This window comes from Mya arenaria, chromosome 4 (genome assembly GCF_026914265.1).
Source record: "Mya arenaria isolate MELC-2E11 chromosome 4, ASM2691426v1".
In the NCBI taxonomy this organism is placed as follows: Eukaryota; Metazoa; Mollusca; class Bivalvia; order Myida; family Myidae; genus Mya; species Mya arenaria.
Window position 1 is genome coordinate 59,356,880 of NC_069125.1, and position 12,334 is coordinate 59,369,213.

Consider the following 12,334-nt stretch of genomic DNA (forward strand, 5'->3'; position numbering starts at 1 on the left):
GATCTTGACAAAACAGTTCGAGGATATTATTTATAAATGATTTCAATAAATCTCCCAGTTGTATCATATGTTGTTTTCAATTCACGGGTGCTCAATTGCTGCAGTCTTGGGAAACGACCTTTCAACAGTCCTAATGGACGCTTTACGGTTACTCGGGTGATAGAAAGGACGATCCATTGTCTCTCTTCAGTGTAATGAACCAAGTTCACAGAACACAGGATATGCATAATACGCTAATGGATGGGCTTTACCACAAATATTTTGCCTTTTTGTTCCAACTCAAACCACTAGCACTATAAAAACTACCAGGCCATCTAGCCATCACATGGCTAAATCTATTATCTTCTCTGCATTCTCCCTGTAGTACTGTTGACTCAATTCCTTTGTAGTTAATATAAACATCTTTGTGTTCCTTTGGGGCTTTTATATATTTATGCGTACCTTCAATTACTCCAACAACGTCAGCGAATTTTGCCTTCTTTCAAAGCCTGCTGTTTATTGTGCCTTGGCCATACAAGAAACTTACCCTATAGATCATTCAGGAACACGTAATATTAGACTCGATTTCTTCACCTAACAATAGAGAATTCTGTAACATAGAACCTGTCTGCAATGTGTTTTGTCCTATGTTGCAAGGAACCGAAGTGTAAGTAAAGTTGTTTTTTTACGCTTAGTATGTTCTCTACCTCCTATTAGAAGCAAGTATGATATAGGGCAACATTTTCTCACTCAAACTAAATGTTAATTTTTAGCAACTGCTAACCTGAAATTTAATTAAAGCTGTTTTTGAGGTTTATTTGCTATCTTAAATTGTATTTATTATTTTGGAATCGTTCAATCTCTCGATATGACATTTGTGGCTGTAGTATTATACGCTATTGAAAAGTGTTTGCTGTGTTTAGCGGTATACATTCAACATAAATTTATAGTAAAATGTAGGTAGCTGAAAAATAAAGCTTTCACATGATGATCAACGCATGGATAACCATCATCACCATAGTAGTACTTTGATTATATTGCTCATCACATATCTCTTCAAAAATCTTTTCATCTAGAATATGTCCTTGTTCTTTTTCACGAGGGCAGCCATTATTCTTGGATATTCCTTTCAGCAGAGCAGTGTTGTGGAAAGACGAACGCTGTTATTAATTGTTCCATTGAAAGCACTGTTCTGCATTAATCACATTGTTTAAACTGCTCCTTTGACGTAGAACATCATTATAGAACGCGCGGAACACACGAAAGGAAAACGCCCCAAATAACCCGCTGATTAAGTAAACGAGACCTCATTGTCGACAACAAATATTAACATTGTGTTTGGTTTTGAGTAAAAGTTCAACGCAGCAAAGACCATGGAGTTTCTTCGTCGAACTTCAATTCTGAAATAACAGATTGAAATATGCGTTTATCTAACTTAAGATCGATTTGCCATTCCATATTAAAGTGGAAGTACAAACAAACGCTACAGCAGCTTCGGTAACAATTCAGTCCGACATTTGACAGAGCCCGGGTGTTTACACGGGAGCGATTGTCTCTGGGCTCCATTACAAATGTTTGCACAAATGGCTTTTCTTCTTCAAAAACAGGTCGATTAACGGCTTTTGTCCGGAAATACGGACTGCGTTGCTTTCATGTGAGGATATTTTGTCAATTATTTTATAATTTAAGGCCGCATATGCACAATTAAACTTTCATAGTGAAAGACCAAGAAATGAAAGCCAATGCTAAATGCATGCAGCATGAAGGTGTAAACTATGACTGAACGGACCCATGTCCACAATCTGGTCATGGTAAACGTGATGGATTTTGTTAACATGTGGAATATAGTCAACGGCAGGCCGGTAAGGAAAGTCGTCATTGAAGTAATACATGTTGTTCTCTGATGTGATTTAATATTGTATTTTTTTAGCGTCCTTCATCTATTGCGTGTTTCACATACTGTTAAACGAAAACAACAAGAACAAAAACTCGTTCATATTTGCAGAAAACTTAACTCGCTTAATGTGAGAAAAACAGTTTTGTTTTAAACTCAGAAGTTGTCAATAATATCTTGAAATTCTATTTTGATTTATATTTTGATTCGATATTAAGAATTTTTCAACGGTAATGTTTTAACATTTAAGATATTTTTTATCAAAAAACGGACGGACGGAACCTTTTTAACTATATCTTAGTTACTAGCTTGTTTGACACTTAGTTTCAATTACAATTTAAAGCTGTCTTTCATTTTTTCTCAAACTACTAGTATTACCACTACAATCATTACCAATTACTGCCACCATCACATTCGCCACACCAACTCCAACACTCCCACCTCAACCACTACCACAACCACTACAACTATACTACCACCACCACCACCACCACCACAACCGCCACCACTACTATTACTACTCCTACTTTCACCACCACCACCACCACCACCACCACCACCACTACCACTGCTACTAATATCACTACTTGTACACCATAACTACCACCACCATCACCACCTTCCCCACCTCCACTTACAATCACCATTGTTACCATAAACACCGCTAATACCTCCACTACGACCACTTCAACTACCACTACAACTTTAACTACTGCTACAGGGGCCATATAACAGAAGCATACTTAGTTAAAACTTTACGTTTTCCTTAAATTCAACAATTTCCTTAACTGTTTTATTACACAGCTAACAAAATGTTATGCTTAGTGTTGTTTCTGCAATTAAAATATGGACACTTAATTTTTTAAAAACGAAAACTTCATTTTAAGATTTATATTTTTTGAAGAAATATAACAATTCCGAATATTACACTTCAGTTAAAATATGCTAAAAGATGCTTCTGAAATACGGACCCTGATACCACAACTTCCAGCTCTACTACCGCTACTACTATACCACTATTAACAACATTTTGAAATAGAAAACACTGTTTATACAAGGGTTGTGGGACGACTAATTATTTTGGAATTTTAGATCTAACCAATTATACCACATTGACAAATGTTATCGATAAATTTGATTTCTGGTGTATAATTACACAACGCATTATAATACAAACTTATAAATCAGAAAGTATAAAGGCGAATGAAGGAATCGTTAATCTTAAGCCATGAAAAGCTGTCACATATTATGCTTTCCTAAATCTTTGCAGTCATAGACTCTTGTCAAGAGTTCTTATTAATGTTTGGATTGAAAACAACAATCGAATTTTTCAATCAGATTAACCTTCGATGAAACGTTTTCAAAAGATATGTTTTAGACTTTGTTCTCTCTATAGCAAACATTGTATGCACATTGCTGGATTATCAAAGTATTGTGTGACCGCAGTCTGATAAGGTCTACGTTATATATATATATATATATATTGGATGTGGTTTTGGGATTATTGTATCATCCATGAACCGCGATAAGCCAAAAGTAAGTTATACAAAAATGATGTCAAATAATTCAAAAGTAATATCAATATTCTTTATATATCTAGTAACTTAAGATTTTTTTTTCATTTCTTTCACATGTATAATTTCTTTATCCTCTTTGTCAATGAGTATTAAACTTGTTTATTTTGAAGTTTCCTTTGATCGAAGTATCAATGGTCTTATTAGTTTGTATACGTGCGTTATCACCGTGCGTCGTTTATATTATGTGTCGTTTACACATGTGGGGGTCATTCACGACAGGGATCATGCCACAAATATCTTAACACTAAAACATGCGGAAATATGAATAAAACAGCCGCTAAGGCATACAAGGCGATTGGTTTTTAGAATGTAACCCGTTATCGCTTAAAAATATTTTCAACGCATCGTTCATCGTGATTGGTCTTGCGGGCCGTTGCCTAATTTGAGACAAATACCCCGGTTACCCTCGTAGGCATGTTTGGAGGTGGGTAAATCCCCCCCATGTGAATTCATGTCATATAAACGCAACACCTGAATTTCCCCGGGGATATATAGATTTTCGGATTTTTTTCAGTGATATTCGATAAAATTACAAAATTATAGAAAGAAAACTGGTATAATTGCATAATTTATTCTTCATTCTTTTAAAAAAAATTCTGAAACTTCTCGGCCAAGATTGTCTCTTAAAAGCATTGAGTGTGAAAATCTTTCAATATATTAAAGTTAAAAACTACCGACCTCCATTTAGCATATTAGTTTTGAAGTTAATCGTTAGTTTTAAAAAACATACTTGTTTTTTTTTTATTTTGTTTTAAATATCAATTTCCCTAAAAATGTTTTACTGGATTATGTTCGTCTCTCGTTCATTGTCATTTTGGCCCAAACTCTATGTCTGTAAACAGAGTTTTACTAATAGTATTTATATATATTATAGTGTTTATTACAAGTCACTTCAAATAGATTTATCAATACCATTAATGTATTTCATTTTGTTGTTGTCGGGTTTTTTTTGTTAAAAATAATCTTTTTTATTATTGCTTTATAAACGGCGTCAACAGGGTCAAATGTTGGTCGAATCAACGGAGTATGAACCAAATCAATGTGGCAATTAACGTATGGTTCCAATTATCAAAATATTTGATTTGAAAATATTTGATTTTGTTTAAAAACACAACCTTTATTCCCAAGGCATTATACAATGTCTGTCAATAGTCATTAGGGACATTTCCACAATTACTAGATTGACCATCCCTTGACACTTGTATATACGATTATTAGATTTTTCTTCATGTTCGCTCGCCGTCCGGGGTGCCACATATCTTTCATAAATACATTATGAAAATATCATTATTACTATTACAAAAACAATAATGATGATGATGAATTTTAAAGCTATAGAAAGATCTATAACACAAGTATTACAACTTTTGTTAACATAGGCGATGAGGAAAATCGACCATGTTTAAATATCAATAATTGAATAACATAAACAAACGCTTCTTTGACACAGCTACAATATTTCTGATTTCTTTCTTATCAGGTGAAGTCAGTTATTCATAAAAAATTAATACAGATGGTTTAACCAAGACATAATGTTTGATATAGGTTTTTTCGTAGTTAAAAATGACATTGACAATAACATAATTTCTGAATTCATTCATACCCTCTATTTGCCTTTCATTACACCATAAACGATCGCGTTCGTTTCGAGATATATATTTTAACTTATGGTTTATCATGTTTCTATTCTCAACGGGTGTACAAAACCTTTTAGTTTAACACCTCTTACTACTCTTACTAGGTACTAAATCTAAATATTATTCGTACTCAAAAGAAGGTTTAAAAGCTCTCTAAATGAAAAAAGACCTACTTGACATTATCGTATTATCTACACTAAATTTCACTTATAAAGAGTGTGTGTATACTGTGAATTGCACCATAAATGCTACGTCGGAAGGCAATATTTTGATTTGAAAAAAATAATTAAACAAAGATAACTTAACTATTTGTTCACCATTTTAAATGAAACATAGCGCAGTCTACGCCGCTTATGGAGCCCCACCTGCGGTCTTTTACCAGAATTTGTTTGCAAGTTTAGTTCCTTATAACTCTTCGACAACCTTTTCACAATACGGCCGTCTGAGGAGCATTGTCATTTTTTTTTGGAAACGGGTTTGTCGAAGTGTTTGATGAAACTAATGACCTCATCAAATTTCGGAAATAAAAAAATGCGGGAGTCTTTAAGCGGCATAGACTGGCCTTTGTTTAATTTAAAATGGTGTTGTAAATAAAAAGTTATCTTTGATTTAAGTCTTCATTTAAAGCAATTTTTTGCCTCCCACGTAGCATATATGACGTAATTTATCACGTGGTATACACATACTGATAACGTGTGCAATATTCGGGTTATCGATAATTTAAATTATATATATATATTTATTTGAAATATATGGGTTTTACTAAGTTGATTCATTTGAAATATATGGGTTTTACTAAGTAGTAAAACCCATATATTTCAAATAAATCTATATATATAATTTAAACAATTTCAAAGTCGTATATAACAGTTTATGGTTGATTTATTATATTTGCAGGTCCAGCGGTCCAAGACGGACCTGGATACTCTCCGGAAGACATGGACAGAACTGAAGCACGTGCAGTTGTTGGACACAAGGCAACAGGAAGAAGAGCGCAGCTGGGACCAAGAGTTCTCAAAGCGCAAGAACGAGCTCGAACAACAACAACATATTTCATCTAAAAAGAGGTGAAACTACTTACGAAGCCTCGGGGACGCGTGTCGGTAGTTTATTATGTTTAACATACTAAAATATATATTGTTTAAAGTTAAACAGATGATTCATTTGGATCTCAAAATGTCGCTGTACTAAAGTCAGCCGTTTCAATGAGTTGGACTTTACTGTGAACTCAGACGGGGCCAGAAACATGAACTGTAGTTGTGTTCATTATGTAGACCCTCATTTGCGCATATCTAGAAATGTTTTCAACGATATGCTTGCATTCCAGAATCCAGAACAAGGCTCGATTGGCCGACATCTCTGCCAGGTGGCGCAGTTTAGAACGAAAGCGACTGGAAAAAAGCGAGTTCTATCTCGAGCGATTTCGCACCAGTCTCAGTCTCGCCGCCAGCCGACAAGAGGCGATGTCATATGGCTCACCTGCTGTCTCCTTCGATAGATGACATGAGCAGTCACATCTTTGAGAACTGTACCTCTTGGCACGATTGGTCTTGGGTAGATAATGAAGGCCATCATTGGATTTGATCTGTGATCTCGTTTCAAGTATTAGGGAACGCACATGCAATGGACAATTATTTTGCTTGGACTGTTCTTGACTTTGCACGCCATGTACTCTTCACGTGTATGTCTATATATATTTTTAATATTATTATGCGAGTTGTTTATTTATAACTGTTACAAACATGTACATGTATTTTCTTCATTACATAATGAAACATTTAAGTGTTATTGCATTATACCTCTTCGCATGTGTAGTTTACTTTATATGATGTATGTGATCAGTGGACGAAGCTTAATTCTGAAATTACGTTTGCACAATCCACTATTACTAAACACGTATGATCTCAGGTCTGTTCGGTCATTTCTAAATATAATTCTATTTCAGAATCTGTGAATCATTTCGTCAGAACATAATTCTTTACTCAAATGACTGAAAGTCGTTTATTAATTGGCTTTCTTTGACAAACCATAACTTTCATTCAATGCATTGTTAAATATTTCACACTTACACATTTGGCAGACATATGAGGAGCACATTATTCACATGTGACTTATTCTTTGACTGTATTTTTCATACGAATGTATTTGTCACAGCAAGCGTACAAGATCATCATACGTCTGGAATTTTACCAAACCATTGATTTTATCAGACCTTGAAGTCTTTAGTGCATTGTACTCGGGATAACGTGCGAGTGTGTATACTTGCGTGCTTGTGTACGTATGTTTATGTGCGTCTTGGGGAAGAGTTCGTGTGAACGTATGTAAATTAAAATTTGCGTACATTAAAATAGGAGTGTATTTTATTAAGATATTGGGAACGAGTAGGGCAAAGGAAAAGATAGCGATGCCATGCAACCCTAAAAGCGTTATATATATAAATGCTACGTTTACACTATGTTCCCGGTGGGCACGGCAGCCCCGTTTCAGACCACCGTGGAGAAAACGGGATAAACGTGAGACAGCGCGGGGAACGAGATATGCCAACGTGACAGACCGTTATTGCCGTGCATGCCGGGCCAGAATTTTAAACTGTCAACAATTTTGCCACGGCAGCCACGGTGTGGATGAGAAACGTAGTAAGTCGTAATACAACGGGGAAAACGCAATGACACGTGACAGTACGTGACAGTTCGTGACAGTACGTAATAGGCCGTTACACAACTTATAAATCGTCCGTAGGGGGGCGGGTATCATATGTAATCCCCGGCATCTGAAGTTCCTTTCCAGTTTTGTCACGTTGTGCTTCGTTTTGTCACGGTTTTCACGGCAAGCTAGGGTGGACGATAGCCGTTTCGTTACGTTTCATTTGCGGTGAAAACAAAATCTTCTTCATCTTGGGAATTCATGTTTACTTGTCGAAGTATTCTGATACAGTGATTGCTGTTGCTTGGGGGATTTTCTTTATACCGTGAACACAAACGTAATCCAACGTTCTGCGGTGTTCGCGTTCGATGCATAGGAGGCCTTGACAAAACGTGGAAAACGCATCAGACGTAGATAAAGACGTGAACAACGTGAGGGATCCCATCAGAACGTATCGGACCGGGACGCAACGTACATGCATCCCTGGTAGACCGCGCCCGGACCTTAGTGCGCCTTGGACGAACCACTTTTTCGCCCCTACGGCTTGTCACGGTTACCTTGATAAAACGTGCGGAAACTTAGCACAACCTAACAAAACTTGTTTATGGAGACAGAAATGGCCAAAATCCCACGGCGCAATACGTTTCGGGCAAACGGGGCTGCCGTGGCTACCGGGAACATAGTGTAAACGTAACATATTACATATGATAGTCAGTTTTCTAAAGTTTGCGTGGAAGACAACTTTAGATAAGCCCTTTTGGTACACGTCAGGAGCATGACTTTGAATTTTAGAGGGCATGTTGACATGTTAGGGTTACTTGTTTATTTGATGGGGCCGTCTCAAAGCTCATGGTTGTCACATGCTGTAGTTGTGCTGAAAATCCGACAATATTCGTTGGGACCATACATAGTTTTTTGCATACATATATGACAAGTAAATGCCAAGGTAAATTATGATGACCATTTTCTACCAATGATTGTACGTGGACAGGTATTTCTCTTCAACGAACTGTGGATCACCATTGCCATTAGAATTCAGTAGTTAAGGAGAACAGACCAGTAACAGCCTTATGAATAAGTGGTGAAACATTGTCATTTGACATGGCAACCTCTCCATTGGTCTTCGAAAGGCTTATTGTTAACAATATACCATTATAATATGTCTTACTTATCATGTTCTTCAAAAACGTTTCAGGAGTACCAGACTGAACATAATGTTCCAAAGTTAGAAAAAAGCAAGCCTAACGCTATATCCAAAGAAATGTGACAGTGAATTAGTGAATCTGGAATTGAGGCTAACCTAGATAAAACGATCGTGGCCCAGATATAAAAACAAGTCCGTTTCTATGTCTAACCACTTAGGTACCAAATCTGTGTCTGGACTCAGACTCACCTATCACCGACTAAATTTATTTTGAGACTCTGACTCGATTTCTTGAGTCTGTGAGTCTTCTGCAGTATTGTCTCACAAGCTGATTGATCTCAACTACCATGGCGGAGAGATAACTCGACCGATATAACCGGTACCGTCGCTTTCGATTACCTCGTAAACCGCGGGTGTTTGTCGACGGAAACAACCCTTAAGCAGTGCTACATATTGAGAGCATTAAATACAGATACAGAATAAATCCAGAATCCATATTATTGTAATTTTACATCCTGGGGCCTACCATCGGCTCGACAACGATGAGGAACGACCCTCTCCCTCATATCCTGTCGATTGTGTGCTGCCTTTCTTTTTTCTGCGACCGGGCCCACCACACTGATATCACCCAGAAGCATGGCGTTTCTCGGTCGGCCTTCGGGCAGACCATTCTTATGTTCTCTCAGCTTTTGTGAAAATATATGTGATACTTCTCAACGGAGTTGGAATTTGAATTCCGTTTAACAATGTCGCCTGTAGGTTTGGTTGTTCATGTTTTTCGGAAGCTATTATAAACTACATCATATTATGTGTGCATGACTTGAAGAAAGAAACTATTACTATGTGAAGTCCGATTAATAAGTGCTATTGAAGTGTACAACATCAGTATATAATAAACAATACATGCAATATAGTTTATGATTAAAGGGAAGTAATGCAATTTAAATAATTGTCGACTGTACTCTTTCAGTAGTGAGATAATTCAAGATACGTTTTTACTTAATTCATAATCAAATATATATGCCCATTTATAAATATCAGTACACTATGGTTATAACTATTTGTGAATTACATAAACTTTTTTAAACTTTCATTTCAAGTTTGTGGGTGATTTCGCTAATTCTGGGATAAACCATCAAAAGGTGGAAGTGTATTCAACGAGTTTGATCTACAATTTATTCGCAGAAAATAAACACCGTCGATTCATCTTAGTTTTTGGTCCGAATTTTGAAACTCATAATGTTCTGGGTCAAATACTGACAAATCAACTGAATCAACCCGTTTCGATTACTGAACGAGTGCCATGAATGCACTATGGGATGCTTTCGCGTTATTGTTCGAGATATAAGATATTAAATGATGAAATGGGGTAAGTTCTTTTTACAATAATATAGCACTTATAATAGAAACAGATTAACTCAATACAGCATACACATATTGCTGTTGAAAACTGGCAGTTTTTAGAGAGGACATGTTTTCATTAAAACAGACATCAAGACCACTAAGTGATAAAGTTATTGTATTGTGGCAACGTTAGTGCCTAAATACACTTTTAATCACCAATTATCATTCAAATAATGCGTAATGGAATAAATAATTCATGATGAATTATTTAATTGAAAATGAATTTTCAATTATGAGTCAACGTTATGTTAACGGTGTGTTAAGGACTTTGCGAGACTTTAAACAAAACGTTTTCCTGAGGTTGTAACAAGGTTTTAGTACATGCATATCGCAGTGTGTGTATACCAACATAGATTTTCGAACGGAAGTATGAAAATCTACGATCTGATTTTTTGTCAGCAATCTCATATCATTAGTTTGCAGATATTTACCAAAAAATTTGCTCTTTCCACGACAAAAAAGTTGTAAAATGGTCAATCTGTGAGAGTGCAGCTTTAATAAACATAGAACTATCTCAAATGAATAAATAGACTACGAAAACACTGAACACAATCTTTTGTTGATTGTATGCATACACACTACTATAAGTCCATATGTGTTGTTTAAATCTGTTGAAATAGTTCGTGAATTAACACAAACTTGTTTAATGTAATATTTTTCTTTTCTTTTCTTTCTTTCTATTTCACGTTTTATTCTAAAAATATTCACGTTGATGATATGTTTGTTTAACTCATAATATCATGTAACGAGAAGCATGTATATGGATAAGTTACTTTAATAAATATTTTGAATCTATGTCACGTGTTCAAGTTTCATTCACTTGTATTTCTACGCGATCTAGTTTTTTTCTATCCGCTATGCTTTTGCTTAAATACTTATTTTAAGCCTTAATAAATGTAAAAAAATCTTGGGTTCCGTTCATGGTATTAGAGTTTGATAAAAAAATATTTTTCAATTGCAACAATCATTTCCATATAGTAGGGAACTATTTTTAGTGGACGTGCTTCTCGCGCGAATAGTACTAAACTTGACACAGTGGTTATTTTATTTCACTCGGTAACACAAAAATAATATGTTCACTGGTGGCTACGCTTACCTTGAGCACTTTAGATTTTTTAATCAAAATTTACATACGTTTTCTTTTTTCCAAAGTATGTTCTATACCTACAGATTATAACGGTGGTAGTAATTTATGCATTATTTTACAGATCTTAGACCTCGACGAGACCGGTTGTATTTTTTGATTTGGAGGCATCTCAAAGCGGATGGGAACCTACATCACGGCGCACGTCTGCTTTGCCGCTGTGAGAAAAAAATGTCGATAGTCATATATCAGGATTGGTTTTCATTATTGAATAGTAATTTTCACCCTACTATATATATATATATATATATATATATATATATATATATATATATATATATATATATATATATATATATATATATATATATATATATATATATATACAATAACTGTTTTAAATTCTTAAGAATGAAAATTTTATACTAATAAATTCTTGACAGGCAAGACTATTAATAAAGCTTGGGCCACGTAGATCTTCGAGTGGTTCACGAAGATATTTATCACCCACTGTGGTAAGAAGAGGCGAAGCATTTAAGTATCAAACAGCCATAAGTTAGAGAAAAAATTCATAACAACATATGTCTAGGGATAGGCATGGCAAATATTATGTAAGGATATTGCTTTCACTATGACCAAAAACAAATTCCACTTTAGTTTCTCAGGCATCGCCTCATCCGTTTTTCAGATTTCATCATATTTTTTATTCTATTTTACAACTGTTTTTTTCACTCAAAATCAACCGATTTTAATCAGATTTGATCATTGAAGCATATAAGCTGTTTTTATAATTGTCGCCATGATATAGATCAAGCAGGCCGAATACAGAAGAAATAAGCGTCCTAATACAATGTTGGACCAACGTAATAATGCCTTGGATAATTTTTAGCAGTTATTCGACTACTTTTGATTTCCCTGCATTATTGCGTAGATTTAGTCATTGTGTTACTCACAATTTCAGTTTAACAGAGG

At 35.3% G+C, this 12,334-nt stretch overlaps 1 protein-coding gene across 2 annotated transcripts; it reads left to right on the top strand.

Annotated features, from left to right (window-relative positions):
* The first annotated feature begins 1,619 nt into the window (after positions 1–1,619).
* LOC128229636 (uncharacterized) lies at positions 1,620–6,857 on the top strand. Of its 2 annotated transcripts, none has more exons than XM_052941403.1 (3): positions 1,620–1,841; positions 5,985–6,154; positions 6,415–6,857. In XM_052941403.1, exons 1-3 carry the CDS (start codon positions 1,755–1,757, stop codon positions 6,587–6,589), a joined length of 432 nt encoding a protein of 143 aa, XP_052797363.1. In that variant the 5' UTR covers positions 1,620–1,754; the 3' UTR covers positions 6,590–6,857. The 2 variants fall into 2 exon arrangements, with proteins under 2 accessions (XP_052797363.1, XP_052797364.1); XM_052941404.1 differs by lacking the exon at positions 1,620–1,841 and adding an exon at positions 3,100–3,409.
* Positions 6,858–12,334: the final 5,477 nt, after the last annotated feature.